The 17562-nt window shown below is 46.7% G+C and overlaps 1 protein-coding gene across 1 annotated transcript in view; it reads right to left on the reverse strand.

The window, feature by feature from the left end:
- The window catches only part of gpc3 (glypican 3), a 117116-nt gene that overhangs the window by 12479 nt on the left and 87075 nt on the right, over nucleotides 1-17562 (reverse strand). Inside the window, exon 7 of the mRNA XM_088597171.1 lies at nucleotides 8023-8194. Coding sequence (XP_088453297.1) covers nucleotides 8023-8194 — 172 coding nt within the window. The remainder of the gene's footprint in view (nucleotides 1-8022; nucleotides 8195-17562) is intronic.

Raw genomic sequence — 17562 nt, forward strand, 5'->3', positions numbered from 1 at the left:
TCTGGAAGGTTGGAGGAAACCGGGACAACAGGACAAAATCAGTACAGACCCTGGGAGAGCATGACCACTCAATAACAGAGGCGCCCCAGTCCACAACCTAGCTGGGAGGCCATGGCTTTCATGAAACCATGTCACACTTACCCCACAGTCTTGAATTGAATTATTTTTAATGTGTTTGATATGATTCCCCCACTATGCTGCGGCATGGCAGTAAGAATGGCTTTCATTCTTAGAACTGAGGAATAAAATAATCCATTTCACAGACCACAGGCTTTAGAAAGTAGGCTCAGGATAAACTGGCTATAAAGCCGGGTCTGTTCTCTTTGCCCCCTTGTTTAAATACCAGGGCATTACAGCACTGCCTATGTTGGCCGGTTCAAATTGTTCTCATATTTATTTAACATTTCAATAAATTACAGCAAGAAAACCCACCAGCGCCAAACTGTTTTCCTTGCAGAGTGCACTTGTCATTACACCTTCAGGAGTTAATAATTGCTCTGTGCTGGAGCTGCAAGAAGCTGACCTCTCAAGATATTTCGGGTATGTTTCCTCCAATTCCCTGCTAAAACACACGCCCACGGTCTGTTGACACAGATGTTGGCATGTTTCATTATTTTTCTGCAGGGCGTAGGGGGGTGTTTGGACTGGATTTGAGAAGCGGTGTGCATTACCAGAATGGTTGTTTATAGTGCTGCAGAAATGACGGAACACTGTGGTTGGACCAATCCCTGTTATTTTTAGCAGGTTTTCCGGAGACGTTTATTCGGATTATTTACAGATGAACGAGATGCTGTTTTTTGCTTGTCAAACATCTGCTCTTGCATACCCCCATGATGACCGTGCAAGACAACAAGCAGACATTATCTTCATATGTCTGAGGCCTCTCCCCCTGTTGTCACCCCCACCGAGCCCTTTGAGAAAAGCCGTACCTCTTCTGATCTAACACTTTCAGAATCGGGCTGCATGGTGGCTCACTGCTCAGCGTTGCTGCCTCTGCATGGAGTTTGTATGTTTTTCCCGTGTTCGTGTGGGTTTTCTTCAGGTGCTCCGATTTCTTCCCATGGACCAAAGACACACTGGTAAGCCAATGAGCTTCTGGGAAAACTGGCCCTGGTGTGGGTGTGTTTGTGTCTGTGTGAGCCCTGCGATGGACTGGCGTCTCATCCAGGGTGTATCCTGCCATGCATCTGTTGCATGTTGGAATAGGCTCTGGCTCCCCAATGATCCTGAATTGGAAAGAGCAGTCAGAAAATGAGTGGATCAGACTCACTTGATCCGGCCCAGTACAGGTTTTTGTAAAGATGCAATCGACCTAATGATCCCCAAATTAAACAATTCCTTTAACAGAACGTTAAGCCCTTTAAACCTGGGAATATATCTGGTTGTGTTTCAGCGTTTTCTATTTTATATTTTATAGCTTATATTTTTTCTACCTTCATGCAACTCTCTGCACTTGTCTACCTTAATTACTATCTTCCAGGTATCTGCCCAGAACTGGAATTTTAGCTAAATCTTTTTGAGTTTATAGCTACTGCCACATCTGCAGCGATCTGTGAACTTGATTAGTGTACTAACTATACCAGAATCTAGGTCACTGATGTAAATCAGGAAAAGCAGTGGTCCTAATTGCATTAACCCAATTGGAGCACTTACCCCTTTTATCTAGCATGTGATTCCCTTTTGTATAAAGGATCCTTATATAGGAATGTTAGTACAGTAAAAGAGATCTAACAGAAAAAAAACATGTAATGTTAAGTAACGATGAATTGACTAAGTGTACTGGTCAAAACAGTCCCTATAAGTGCAGTGCATGTGGTTGGAACTACTGTGTACCTTTGAGCTCCCAATGTACACTGCAGCAAAGGACAGGTCAGCAGTACCCATGGGCCCCTCAGAGACCCAGGGAGGGACAATACAGCACCATTCTCATCTTACACTATGGGGGCTCTTCGATTAGCACAAACACCACTGTTTCTAAACTCTAAACCTACCTCTAAACTTTCCACTTGTCCCAATATGTCCAGGAAAGCCGTGCCTAAACACTTCCTCATCATAGGAACATTTTCATTGCTTTATCATTTGTTTGTTAAAAACAAACATATAACTTAGATTGCAGACAGCATGGCGTTAATGACGGTTCACAGTTGAAGAATCTCAGTCATATTACACTTCAATTAAATTTTGAGAATAAAAAAAGATGTTTCGAGAAAAAAGAGAAAAAAATGTTAGAATGTTAGAGAAAAAAATGCTGTGAATTCACAGTGAAGCAAAAGGCTGAAAGAGATGGTTTATTTTATTGCATGGCGTGCCATTTTGGTCTGGCAAAAAGAAACGTGTGTGTAGGCCAGTAAGGAACATCCCCTTGGCCCAGTGAAAAAAGATGATGTCGGGCCCATGTGGACCCTGTGCTTGCTCATTATCTGTGATGTTAATTAAAAAATAATTATTGACGTCTGTAAAGTGTGCAAAATGTCTCTTGAAATTTGCCTGGCCCAAGTACAAGGTTCGCCTTCCTGTTCTCAATAAAAACAGAATGGGGCCTTACTTTTATTGTTCTGCACGTCTGAAATTTGACAATGTGGTAGTCCGGGTTACCATTTAATAGAGGAACTTTCAGTGCAACACTCGACAGAGACCTGGGCTTCCTGTGAGAGGGTTTGCAAGGCGAGCAGCTCGTTATCAAAGTTAGGAGGCAGAAAGGAGCAATACCCTGAGGTCACAAAGTGATAAAATCCTGAGAACTCACACAACAAAACCGGGGTCTGTCTTTCTAACCTTCAGGTTCAGAGGTCAAGCCTGCAACTCATTACCTACTGAGATTAAGAATGCGGCCGGTCTGTTAAGAGCTCATTATTCTTAAACTGCACCTTTCTGTTGCTGTTAATTCTTTCTTCATCAGGAGATTTTACAATAACCGGTTTATTGTACTGTTGTCTTTCAAGTGTCTGGTACAACTACCATCTACCCCCACCTTCACGAGCTCCTTATTGTAGGTGGAAATCCCATTCGTGATGGGCATACAGTATGTGTAAGCACCAGCTATCCAAGAGGTTTAAGGAGACGGATTTTCTTCATTTATTTAAGGGGTTTGCTCAGATTATATTTCAGAATTCACAAAGGTCTTCTAGGAAAACAGCAGCTATAGGACATAAGGTTGCTGTAGAGGAGTGTGAGAGGAAAAAAAACATCGTTCCACATGTCCTGATCTTCACTCAGGTCCCTCACAATAACCTCTCAATATCTGCAAGTGCATTTCTGCCATTTCTGCTGCCCTGAACCATGTCACCTTTCACACTGCACGTTTCAGATTACAGGAACAAATCCAATCTGCTTGTTTGTTTCAATCTGATTGTTCCAATCCGATTGTGCTCCTAAAACGCTCAACCGCAGTGCCGTCTTGGGGCTCCCCAATGTCCCTGTGGCGGTCCCAGTGGCATAAGCACAGGGACTCTGGAGTGCAGAGCACAGTAATTAGGGTGAGTGCAGTGACTTTTGTCTGCAAGGAGGCAGCTGGGCAGACCAGGATCAGTCCCAGCTCATTCCATCAGAAAAACAAAGCAAGGCCTTCCTCTCATTTTCTTGTAAATCCTGGTTTAGAGAGGAGACCTGACTGAATCTGGACACCTAGCAACGCTTTCTGTAGCCACTGACGCATCAAACAACTGCTAAGAAAAACAAACAAAAGGAAAAGGCCAAAAACTTTTTTTTGAAGTGTTTGAATTTAAGTCCTTGTTGGTCTCTATGGTCTCCCTGTCATCAGACCTGCGTGTAATCCCTCCATTGTGCACTAAACGAGGGCACACAATGGCCTGCACCCTACCCTCTCTGCTTTGTCCAGCCCCTAGGAAACAGCACCTGTGCTAGCTCTCTTCATCAGGTGCTGCTTTACATCCGCATTCAGAGAGCTTTACTGGCACGAACTATGAGTTACAGTGTAGGGACTGAGTGTCTGATGGACAGACAGCCACCGCCCAGTCCTCCTGCTCCCTCAAAGCGTTCTGTTCCTTCAGCAGCATCGATAGGCAGGGAACAGGTAGTGTTTAGATGCTATAATGTATATCACTGAGCCTTAAGAGCCAATTCCTCACTTTATCCAAACTGTTTGCAAAGACACAAATATACTTAATCCTTTTAATTAAAATTGATAAAGAAAAACACATTTGCCCTCAAAGTATTGGTTGCCCAGGCAAAGCGTGGAGGGCTGCTGTAGGAGGACTGAAGGGCACAGTGCATGAAACCTTAAGGGTGTCTCTGATCCCTATTCAGGCCCACGGAGAAGGACAGCAGTATTCGGCTGGCGACAGCAGTTGTTGGCTCCTGTGGCAGTGTGAACGGAGAGCGTGTCTGTGCGCTCAGAAGCCCTGTCTTTCAGGACAGGCCCTGTTGCAGCCTTTGAAGGTGCAGACAGACAGACAGACGTGGGAATCCCTGTCCTGGCATAGCTGACATGGCTGGAATTGTTTGCAAACATTGTTTTGGATTGGAAATGCCGTAGCTGGGATCCTAGGATCTTGGATCCTGGGACATGTGATAAAACGAGCAGAACAGCGGACCACAAATCGTGAAATCCAGACATCCGGCTCCAGAAAATTTTCACTGCATTGTCTTATCTTATCATGTTCTCAAATTCTCACTGAATGAAAAAAACCCAACGCTGCTAAAGATCTAGATGATATAACGCAGAATGAAAGAACATAGATCTGTTTGTTTAAAGATCTCATACTGCAAGTCTTTTTTTTCTCCTACACCACTGCCTTCACACAAGCACACAAAAAGACGATTATGTTTTCAAATACCTTTGTGTGCGGTGAGCCTGTTGTAACTATTGTAAGACTCGTTTCTCCCACACCTGCCAGAATCGGAATAACTCTCAATCCCACTGGGGGAGGGGGGATGAAACTCAATAGAGCTGCAGACCAGTATGTGATCTCCTGTCACAGCCTGAGGAACAGAGGAACAGAGCCTTGCAAACAATAACATTATATTCTTGTTCTGAATGTTTACTGTTTACTGTTTGGGGCGGAGCGGTGGCTCTGTGGTTAAGGATCTGCACTTGTGGCTGGAAGGTTGCCGGTTCAAATCCCACAGCTGGCAGAGGAATCCTACTCTGTTGGGCCCCTGAGCAAGGCTCTTAACCCCAACTGCTCCAGGGGCGCCATACAATGGCTGACCCTGCGCTCTGACCCCAGGCTCTCTCCCTGTCTGTGTGTCTCATGGAGAGCAAGCTGGGGTATGCGAAAAGATAATTCCTAATACAAGAAATTGTAAAGGGTTAATAAAGTAATGTTAATGGTTTCGGCTTGAGCAAGACTGTAGCTCATCAGTCCTGCAAGCTAAGCTTTTTGAACTTGGATATGAATGGCTCTTGACGGGGCAGCTTGGTGGTGCAGTTGTTTGAAGTGCTGGGAGTTCAATTCCGGACCTGGGGTGCTGTCTGTTCGGACCTTGCATGTTTTCCCTGTGTTCATGTGAGTTTCCTCTGGGTTCTCTGGTTTCCACCTACAATCTAAGGACATGCTGGCGGGTTGCTTAACTTCTGGGAAAATTGGCCCTGGTGTGAGTGTGTGTGTTTGTGTTTGCGTCTGTCTGCCCTGCCAGTCCAGGGTGTGTCCTGCCTTGCGCCTGTTGCTTGCTGGGATAGGCTCCAGCTCCCCCACGACCATATACGAAAGACGTGGTTAAGAATGGATAGGTGGTTTTTGACCACCAGTTGGCTGAAGCACCCAGCTCTGCTGCTGTGGAGATGCATGGTCAGTGTTTGTCATCGTTTCATCAATTTCCCTTCGGGATCAATAAAGTCTTATCTATCTATCTATTGAATGTCACTGATTTGTGGTTTGTACCTTCTGCACACATCCGTCTGGCAGCTCTTCCCTGGCCCAGAGGAAAGGTGATAGTGGGGGGATGTTCGCTTCTTGTTCCCAAACATCTCCTTTGTCTGAGACAACCAGGCGAAACCAGGCATTTCATGTATCAGGTTGCTAATTAACTCAGCACACACACACAGTCCACAGCAAACACCATCCGTGTTTACCTTAATGGGATAAGGAAGAGTAGGGCTGTGCAAAGGCATTTCTTTCTCACCCCCTCCCCCCCCCAAAAAAAGGATACATGCAGTCCTGCAACCCTTTCAAAGGCCTTTCAAAGTAATGCTCTGACACACAATCAAATACCTAGTCTTCCTTAGGACAAATCACACAGCATCCCTCTGGAGCCTTTGGAGCACACGCATGCTGTAGTCTTTACCACTGGGGTGGAACTGTTCATCACAAAGGATCTTAAAGCCGTTCATACATAGCACAGCGCACACCTGGGTGACAAGCTCCAGCCCTTCTGGGCCCCCAGCTGCACGACACAGCAGCCCAGGGGGAGGTAAGACACTGCTTCACCACCTGAAACAAGGCGAACGAGAGTGACAGTCTAGATACTATGAGTGCACCCCTACTCCGCACTCAGTGCCACGGGACTTGAATGAGCAGGCAGTCAGCACCCCAGTTTACCTTCACGTCTGAAAGACGGGGCGTAAACACCATGGGAGCGCCGACATGGGCGTTAGCCTTTCGGGACTGTGCTGAGACTGCGTGACAAACGGGTCAAAGGAACGTAAGAAACCGCAGACCCCGTGGAAAGGCGAGCCGTTTGCTCGTACTCCTGCAACAGCGAAGAAAACCGCTCAGCGCGAGGTCATGAGAGGAAGGCAGGGGCGAGGGATTTGCTTTTTGGTTGGGCCCATCGTTCTCAAATAGAAAATCTGAAAATCCCAGCACGGGAACCGCCAGTGTGGACTTTTCCGAAGGGGCTGCTGGGTGGCGTGCAGGCGGGCCCGGTGGGGGGGAGAGAGTCTGAGGAATGAGGGTATTTTGATGAGGAGTGGTGCCGGCTCTCTGCGTGACAGGGTGGCGTGCCGGCACTGTTTATCTCAGACGCTAGCAGATGTGTTCGGACGCCGGATTCCTCTGCTGAAGAAAGACCCCCCTCCGCCCGCGAAAATATTACAGCAACCCCGTATCAGAGCAACAACAACAACACAGCAGCACCTCGAGTGTTTGCTCAGCTGCATAAGCTTTGTTTCTTAATATTAAAACAGCAATGCCCCCCCCCCCACACACACACCCCTTTTCATTCTTTTCGCCCTTTTTGTTTTGTTTCATTTTCTGTAAAGTACTAAAGCACTGCCTATTCAGGCTCCGCTTGCTCCCAGATGGGAGGAGGAGAGAATTCGAAGCCCTAAAAGTTGAGAAGGTGAGCACAGAGTCAATGCTCCTCTTTAACTGAGTACTCCAGCACAGCACCACACAGTACCACACAGCCCAACACCACACAGCACAGCATAGCACTGCACAGCACCACACAGCACAGGAAAGCAAAGCACAGCACCACAGAGCACCACACCGCATAACACAGCACAGCATAGCAATGGATAGCACAGCACTGCAACACACAGCTCAGCACAGCACCACACCGCAGAGCACTGCACCACAATGCATAACACAGCACAGCACCACACCGCACCGCTTAGCATAGCACAGCTCAGCTCAGCTCAGCTCAGCTCATCTCATCTCATCTCAGTACAGCACAGCACAGCACTGCAAGCAGAGAGAGGCCACATTCTCTCCTGTAATTAACCCAGAGGCGATGCAGTTTGCACACTTGCAACCTTCGGGGCTGCAGGCGTTGAAAATTCAATTTAGAATGAGTGTGCAATTAGCAATTAAAAAAAACACACCAAAGTAACAGAAGCATGTATTGCCCTCCCCTAGGGCAAAAATCTTTTGGGTGTTGTTCTGTTCTGTCAAGGGTTTGAATTATGGAACTGTACTGTTGGCTTATTTGGATTAACATGTATGAAGCACTGAACAGATGGAGTGAAGTGGCAGCTCAGCTCACCGCGTTTCGTGAGTCTTCGTCTGCCTGTGATGGAAGGCTCATTAATACCCAGCTGCACTGCGGCCCTGCAGGCAAACCGGAGTATCCAACGTGAACCTGTGACACTCGCGCCCGGGCCGCGGGGGGGGGTCTCACCTGCGAAGATGCGCAGCCTCCTGTGGCGGGGGGGCAGCCCCAGCCCCGAGCCGCTGCACTCGTCCTCGTCGTCGCAGTCGCCGCTCTCCAGGACCTCCTCCTCCTGCTCCGCGCCGCCCCCGCCCGATCGGGTCTTGAACCTGCGCCGGGGGGCCGACACCAGTCTCAGGAGCTGGAGCAGAAAGAGAGCCGGACACGCACACCAGTCGGCATGAAGCAACGTGCAGCACAGAGGCCTCGTTCAAGCACACTGGGAAGAGTTTTGGTTACTGTGTTGCAGGAAACATATTGCTGCTCTGGAATCATTCCAGAAAGGAGCAACCAGAGACATTCCTGGACTTAAGGGAATGTCCTTCACTGACAGGCTGAACAAGGTTGGACCCGAATCAAGCATTCAAAATCCTCACCGGTTTTGAATAAAGCTCCAAATGAATACAGGCCCCGACACAGACAGCCCAGCAGATTTTTTTCCAAATGAGCAGTGAAACACGACCCAGAGGACACATGCGGAAACTATGTGGAAATGCACTTAAACCAGAGAACAGAAATCATTTATTGACCCAAAGGGTGGTGAGAACGTGAAACAAGCTGCCCCCCAGTGTTGTTGAAGCCAGTACCCTGGCTTCTCTCGAGACGTGGCTGGATGGGATCCTGGGATCAATTATCTAGTAACTACCAAGCAAACCGCATGGCCTCCTATCTGTATCCTTTCCTACGTTCTTAAAAGTCAAGGGTGTCCATCTGTACTTCCCTTCCTGAATCCAGTGAAACCTAATTCCTGGCACTTTGGAACCATTCTGACAACAAGAATTCACACTCACAAAGAGTTCCAGCTTAGGGGCGCCAGCTCTGTACTTTTGGGGGCAGGAGACAGTCAAGTGACAGTGAGTCTACTGACGGCCATGCTGTGGCAATGGAATCGCTCAGTTTCAAGGGCTGGAGTCCAGCAGTGGTCTTCCCTGCAACCATTCCTCATGCCTCTAGTGTCACTTTTGCCATCCTGTGACAGCTTTCACACACACAGCCAAAACAAAAGGCTAAATGTTAGAGAGCGGCTTCTCACCCGGTGAGCTTCACACATTCCCTCATGTAGTGCTCTGCCTGCCCACGTGGTAAAACATTCCGGCGACACACGGGGCGCACGCTTCCGCAATCAAAGACATCCTATTTTTAACACGAAAGAGAGCGAGAGCAGAGCTGCCTAAGAAAAGGTCACTTTCTCGTGATGCGCAGTCGTTATTTAAAGAAAAAATGAAAGTGCCTGAGTGAGGCCTAATTGAAGCTGGCCAGCACACACACATACAGAACTACACACGAGGGCACAAAGATTGTATTACAGGCGACTCGATTATGATGTGTGTGTCTCTCTCAGAAGGCATTTACCCTCTCTGATGCAAGCGCTAATCCCTCCGTGTTGTTCCCATGGAGACCCCCTGGGCTTCGGAGTGAGGTCCTGTTTTTAATGGCACGCTGCTCGCTGCGATACAGTGAGTCAGTTCATCCCGAAGACGGGGCAGCCAATTTCAAGAGCAGCTCGACTGCGAATAAACAAGTTCCAGGGGGCGTCTGACAGGGCGCTCTCCGCGCCCAGCCTGAGCCAGCAGGGCCCAGCACCCCCAGCAGGCAGCATCGCCCCGACTCCTCCGAGTCAACAGCACACGCAAAGCTTTGTGGCATCAATCGAGATACTCACCCAAAGTTATAAAATATCGGGCCTGGAATTGGTGCCCTTCATTGCGGTGGGAGCCAGCTTTCTTGATATACTGCCTTTTCTGAAAGGGGTGTGTGTGCCTTGAAAGTAAACACTGCGGCAATATTTATGGCTTATGGGAAATCAGGCTTCGGTCACCCAGTGTGCCAATCTCTGAATCTGATGTGGCTGTGATACAAGGGCAGTGAAACACTTTTGAGTTTGCCACATACAGAAGTGAAAAAATACCCAACAGCAGCAGTTTTGGTGCCTGAGAGAAAATGAAGTGTGTCCAGACATGTTGTCCTCAGCAGCTATGAAGTGCAGTTAAACACTGACTCTAAATTTAGAATGCTCATAAACTTTAGGCAATACATTAAACAAAGTTGCAATCTTGTGCCAGTGCCATTGTTAAATATAAATATTTATGCTTTTTTGTAAAGTCATCTCCCGACAGACCCACAACAGCCTTCTTGTCTGGATGTCGGTGTGACTCTGTGTGTCTTGAGAACAATGCACTGTGAAACAGCCAGCCACCTTTCTCCCGGAGAGTCTGGGCATAACACCGTTGAGGGTTTATTTGAAGCACTACAAGAAAAAGGATTGGATGGGTCCTACAATAACACAAAAATGCGGAGCAGAGACACAAAAAATCACACGAAAATCATCTTAATCCTCGGAAATTAAACTGCTGCTTCTGTTCCCTGTCAAAAGGGAGATTCTCTGTGTCTCTGGCATGGGGAACCAGAAGCTTTGTGACCAGAAGAAATGAACATGGCCGATATCAGCAAACGTGCACTCCCTCTGGGACAGACCTGGGACCTTTCTCGCGCCGCTCAACAGTCCAACAAGATCCTACGTCACACCTGCTGCTCAGCACATTCACAGGGTAATGCAGACAAGAGACAGGAGACAGCCTGGGAAGGGTTCTACAGAACATAGGATTCAACAGGACCTGCAGGCGGCCAGACAGAATTCTGCAGCTCTCTGCACAGAGATGAGAGCTCTGACATGCCCTTGGGTTGTATTAAGCGCCAGGGGACCCCAAATGAGGTCCGACAAAAGAAGAGTGCTGGTCTCCAGTGAGGCCCTCCACACCTACAGCAGTACCATGACAGGAAAGATGATTCAGGCAGCCATCTGACAAGGCGCCCCACCCATCAGAGCATTCGGCAGGGGGTCTGAGATCACGAAGGGGTGTGAGCATGTGTCGTGACATCGCATCTCCATCATGACACACAGCAGGGAGGGGAAGGAGAGGTGCAGTGATAAATAACGTGCCCCCTGAGCCTGCTAATGATCTGTTTGGAGAACCATGCCTGAAACTGGGCTTTTACTGTCATTTATCGGCATTTTTTATGTAAAATTTTAGGATTCTTTTCCGCTAGTCTTATATATATACAGTACACTGTATGGCGTTCCTTTCTAATTAAACGGTTAAAGCTTTCACCCACTGCAAATAAAATAAAATAAAATAAAAAGAGCCTCTCACGTCTCTTCCTAATCTCTAAACCCAGTACAAATACATTGGCATGTGTTACGATCCAGGTGGCACCTGAATGAAATGCAGAAAAGGGCTGACAATCTCGCGCTCAGAGTGACGGCCCTCCACTTCATCGGCTCCTGATCCCCGAGCAGCAGCTGCACGAGGGTCTACACGAAGAGCCCCTGTGGGCTTGTTGCACCGGAGCGTGTCGGAAAAGTTCTTATTTTTAGCGCTGTTCATCAATATTATTTTTTCTGCTGGGCCCGCGCTGTGGAGCTCTTGAAATGCGGGCGCGCAAGAGGTTCGCTGTCAGGTGTGAATGAGAGGGCTCTGTCAGCCTGTGTTGTGAAACCCCCTCCCCTCTCTGCTCCAAGCGCAGGAGCAGCTCCAAGCGCAGGGAAAAGCAGGCGGAGAGGCCGGATCGCCCCCGAGAACAAGCACGACCTTGTTGTTGCCTCGCTGCGATCCCGAGGTTTGCTTTTAAAAAAAACGCCGGCAAAGTGGCACGCCTGCCAAGTCCGTATGAGGGTTTTTTTTATTTTCTTGCGTTTGTTTGGTTGTTTTCATAAAGGGAAAATTAAGTTCAGATGGGCTAGCTCTGGAAAATGCAAAAAGGGAACTACACATAGTTTTACAGAGGCTGGCGGGGCAACGTCCACTCAGATTTCACTTGAACCATCAATTTTCTGTTGATACAGAAGAACAGTGGTATAACCATAAACTGACAGAAAGTGTTGAGACAGAAAACAATTTTCCACCCTTTCTCCTTTACCCAGCAGAATCTCCACCTCCATGATTATCCATGCACAGTGCATTAAAATGTCTAACTCTATAGCTGTGGACAAGAAATCCACACTTCCTGTCTTTTTAAATTTTGCACAAGGCACGTGCAAACTCTCTCCAAACCTCTATTTGGTAACACTTTATTTAAATGCAGTCTCGTGAAGCCAGACTAACAGATACATACAAACTATGTAAACACTTCAATAAAACCCGATCATGGTAGTAAATCATAGTAAATCAGATCTTACACAAGGCTTGGGTAACATGACAAGGTGAAGCCAATACACGGTTCATAGTTCTAATGATTAAGAAAATAATGAGCAAGGTCATTGCAGAAACATTCATCTCATCGTAAAATGACATAGCGAACCAGATAACAGCAGCGTGGAGCAGTGGCCAGGGCCCTGAACTCGTAACTGGAAGGCTGCGGGTTCAAGTCCCTGGTGGACCCCTGCTGCTGCAGCCAGTAGGTACAGTTCCACGTCACTTCGGACAAAGAGATTACATACAGCATAGTCCTTGTTATTCATGAAGAATTTCTCCAACACTGACTGACTTAAACAGTAAACTTCTTGAACAGCGAAGACTATGAGGGGACCTGACTCATATTCGAAACATGCAGTGCGGATGACTTGTTCAGAACCAAGAGTGAAACATGAACATGAAGAGATCACAAATGGAAACTGCGAAAGTGCATTTAAAACTGAGAGCAGGAGGTACTTCATTACACAAAGGGTAGTGGGAGAGTGGATCAAGATACCCAGCCATGTTGTCAGTACATTGGCTTCTTTTATGATATGGCTGGATGAGATCCCTGGATCAATTAGCTACTGAACAACCAGGAGAATAAGACTGCTGCCCTCCTATTAGTAACTTTTATTATGTTCTTAATGCCAGTGGTCCTCCAGTTCAACAAATACTATTTCTTCTTTCAGAAGCAAAAATCAGACAGCCTTAGAACTTGATTTATTTTTATTTTTTATAATTAGCAGCATTAATGTTTGTGTTGCCAAACCCAGAATGTGGTTTGTGGTAGATTCCTCTGTGATAGCCACAGCCCGGCGATGCCCAGTGTCACACATAAAACAAACTCCAAAGCAGAGCAATGCAAGAATGTATAAAAAAACAGAAGACATACCCTTTCTTCAAATCTTGAGACCTTCTGTAGGCAAACAAATTGAATGCACTAATAGACTAAAGCCACCTGCCTATACCAACATATGCTACCGCTTTTTAAACTAACAAAACGGCTATGCAAAACATATTTTGGAAACAGCTCATATTTTTTAGATCAACAGCACCATGTATGACACGGCTCCTGACATCGCATGACGAAGCCGTGTTGCTACAAGTATCTACTTGGAATGCATCATTGCAACGCAGAAAAAAAATGAAGCAGATTTAATCGTTACTTGCTAAACAACTTCTGCAAGAAGCCGAGTGGATTCAAGGTTCCCCCTTGGCGCTGTTTCAGGACATGAGGATAACACTGGTTTTATTTAAGGGCAAAGCGTTCCGAGGAAGAGAAAAAAATCCTGTATTGCTTTTTGTTCGGGCAGCACGGCTCAATGTTCCCTGGAGGTATTTCCTAGAGAGGAAGTGTGTCACGAGGGGAGCAGGACATTTGCTTTCCCGACGGTGTGGCACCACAGAGATGTGGCCGTGGGCCTCTGGAGCCGGCGATGTTCTGTAGCCGGACACACGACGCAAGCTGTAGAAAGACCCGCGACAGTATGAGATACTGCTCTTTTTCAAGCGGTTTGGCGCGTGCGTCTGTAAGGGATTTGCAATCGGGTGCCCTGTGATCCTCGCTTGCACTACTGAGTTCAAGGGTCACCTACTTGTGCGCGATGTCAGGGCCGCCGCCTCGTGCTCTGAATAAGTGTGGGGGCTGGAGACTGCTGTTCAACCTACATCTCCACACTGCTTTCCTACGAGGGGACGCCAGCAGGGTATCCAGGGCCTGTCCAGGGCTGGGCAGCAGGCTGACAGAGGTGCAGGGGAAAGGGAGCCAGTGACAGCGCTGGCAGCAGGGAGTTTTTCTCAGCCCTGATTAGAACCAGACCTTGCATCGCAGCCGCCAAGTGTCTCGCAAGCATGCCAGGGCTTGTGGTGAGCTGTGGTTCCCAAGCAGCCAGGCCCCAGAAGGAATTCAAACGTGCCCCTCCCTCATAAAGGGCTCCCAGCAGTCCAGGCCTTGTCTCCAGCGAGCGCAGGGGGAAATGCAGCAGAGCGTACCGAGAGCATGGGCACGGCGTGGTGAAGCACAGCTGCCTGTGGCTTCTGCAGAGCAGCCTGGTAAACTGGTAAACAACAGGCACAGCTGGACAGGTGCACGTTACACCCTTCCAGAAACGAGCACCCGCAGGCGACAGAGGGCGTTTTTAATTTTTGTCAAACATCCCTGCCCACTTGAGCGAGATCCGGAACCCTGAACTTTTTAGACTCTTCCCCAGGTGGTGCAGGTGCCCAGTGCTCTTTCCCCAGTCATCAGGCCTGGCTTAATCACAGCCCAGCTCTCTGGCCTTCGACCATCCTCTCGACCAGTCAGCCAGTTTAACTAGGTTACAAGCAGGCTGTGACACCATCAGGACTGGACTGGGTCAGGGATCCTGTAGGCCTGACACTCAGGGGACTTTCTGAGCAGGTCTGTGAGACTCGGTTGCCCTCGTTCACCTCATTCAGGAATGAGGAACAGAAGTACTGCAATTAGATCTCAACAGGACGCAGGGCGCCTTTTTTGTGAAGAGGTTTCAGCGTCTTTTCGTCCTGTATCTGGACACCACTAATTGGAGACATTGAAAGAGATGCGTTAAAGACGGACATTAGGACAGTGACCACTAAGCAAGTTGGAGAGTGAACAGAATGAGCTTTGTTTGCTACTTTTTTTTTTCTCAACCGCACACCTGCGGCAGAGTATTCATGAAACTGAAGCATGAGGGCAGAGACATACAAGCAAGTCAATTAGCCTGCGATTAAGGGGCTCGTTGGAATGAAAACCACAAGACACAGGGGACTCCAGAACTACACCATCTATTGTTGCGTGTCTTGATGGTTTCTATTGTACAGCTTACAATAGGTACACTGTAGGAAAGCACAGTGAATTCTTGTCTAAGCCACAGAAAAAGTAAGAATGCAGAAATGCCTTGCCAAATTCAACAAATTTCATTACAACTCTAGACCAGAGTCACCTCTCACGTCTCAGTGTGCCTGAAAACCAAATTTTATCCGGATCCGTGGGGACTCACTGGAGAGCCTGACGAAGGCTGAAAGTGTGTATACTGTTATATAAGGCAAGTGCCTGTGGAGGGTTTCTGGAAGGCCTGTGCTGTTATGATTGCTCTACATACCTGAGCTGAAAGAGCTGCATTTTATGCGAAGTGACTCATGGAAAGAGATGGAAGAAACTTAGACAGTTATATTAGCTGTGGAAGCAGCTGTGTCTGGCTTGATTTGTTCTTCAGATTATTGTACGTTTATTAAACTTGTTTGATTGGTCAGCCCCAGGGAATAAACATTTCTCTCCAAGAGCCTGTCACACACTACGTCTGTTAACAATAGCTTGACAAGACAGCACTTCTTTCAAACTACAAAGTAACACAAATACTAAACTCGGATATTCCTTGAAACATACATGACCTCAAGGGTCTTGGCACGAACAAGTACATAATAACTTTATATAGAGATACATGACTGTCATTAGCTTTTTTAAGAGTATAATGTCTTAATCCGGAATACTTTTTACTAATACTTACTAGTAAGATCTGAATGTTTGTTTGACATCTAAATAATTTAAATGAATATTTTATTATGGGTTTCAGAATCAGATAAACCGTGTAAAATAATCCTATTTCGTTGCTATTTTTTGACACATTAATAGACATTATGAAAGGCATGTGTTGCTTAACTTAATAAACCACTGCCAAGAGATCGCTGAGGTGCGACTGTATAAACTATTAATAAAACCAGAAATGTCACAGATTGTTAAAATGCACAGACATGGATTTTAAAGGGAAAAACGTAAAACCTGTAAAATAATTTGATTTGTTTTATTTTATATAATTACACTGACAAAATATGTTTCTGCAACAATCAATGTTTTTACTTTTCATTCTTTACTTTAAATGAACTTTTTTCCACAGCATATTTTGTAGTCTAAATAAAACCATCTGGCCCCACTTCAAATTTGACACTTCCACTTTCCCATTTCCCACCGATCCAGGGACAGGAGTGGATAAGTAACTCTGTTCTTTCCTCCCTCAGTTTTTATCAAGTATCTGTGTGAGAAAACCTACGCCCACACAGCTTTTCCACTGACAAATGAGTGAAACAGCAGCTACTGCCACAAATTGCTACAGGAAAGACAAATGCTGCCCCTCTGAGTTTTTCTGCTGGACGTCCATGTGTGTGTGAATTTCGCGCTGGGAGTCAGGAATATAAAACAAGAAGACATGTGACTCTCAAAAAGAATAAGACTGATAACCCAGGAAAGACAGGAAACAGGAAGTGTGACCTTTGACCCCCTGTGAGGCTCCCATTTCAATCTCACATGACTGAAAACTAACAGATCTCAACCTGAACACCCCATCTCTTTTCCTGGATTTACTTTCTCCAGGCCTGGCTATGATCTGCAGTGAAAACACAGGAACAGCAATATGACAAGGCAGATCTGTGCTCTATGCTGGCCACAAAAATGCAAACTCTCGTTTTTTTAAGGTTTTCCTTTGGCAGGCATGAGCTCTCCCTTAGCCCAACTGATTCTCACTGTCTTTCTTTGTATAACCCACTTCCAGGGATGACTGTGAGTCTGCCTTGAATGCCAGGAACATTAAGCACTCATAAAATCCAAGGTATAACTTTTATTTATTTGCAGAACTTGTTCTTAAGGAAAGAACTGTGGCTGGATTACATTTCACTTGTACAAGAGATGTGATTTGGTCTTTTCTTCAAATCCTTTTCAATTAATCCCCTTTTCCCTTTTTTAATGAACGAGCATCCCTTTCATTGTATTCGCTGTGTTTTTTTGTGTGAGCCGATTTGTCATTCATTTTCCATTTTCCAAAAGCAGAACAATACAATACAGTACTGCCCTCCTACACCTCCTCGTAGCTGTATTTAAAAAAAAATAGTAAAAGAAGCAACATTTACATTAAAAACTGTCAGTTTTTTTAGGATCCTTGCAACTAGAAAAACAGCTTTCTCCCACAGCGGGCTGAGCTTAAGAAAACACCTTGAGCTGCACCTACTGGAGGGGCCGTTGTCTGAATTTTCTGTCTCACGCTGTCCAGTCCTGAATGCTGAATGTTCCCCTGCTTGTCCTCTGCATTGCCCCATTGGGGCTGCACTGCTCTTTGCCCTGTGTGTGTTCATGACAAATTGTAATTTCCGTAACTGGATCACTGCAGTATTTTTATAAAGCAGCTGTTGAATAATTATAAGCAGCGCACACAAAGTAACCCCACAGCTGGCCACCACAGAGACAGGGCCTGGGGTGCTGCCCTGATGCTGCCTCTTCATTTCAAAAGGCCTGGGGGGTGCTGAGACAGACCTCAGCTGGGACAGGGGACCCTGTAGAAGTCAG

Source organism: Lepisosteus platostomus, chromosome 10 (genome assembly GCF_059453375.1).
Source record: "Lepisosteus platostomus isolate fLepPlt1 chromosome 10, fLepPlt1.hap1, whole genome shotgun sequence".
NCBI classification, from domain to species: Eukaryota; Metazoa; Chordata; class Actinopteri; order Semionotiformes; family Lepisosteidae; genus Lepisosteus; species Lepisosteus platostomus.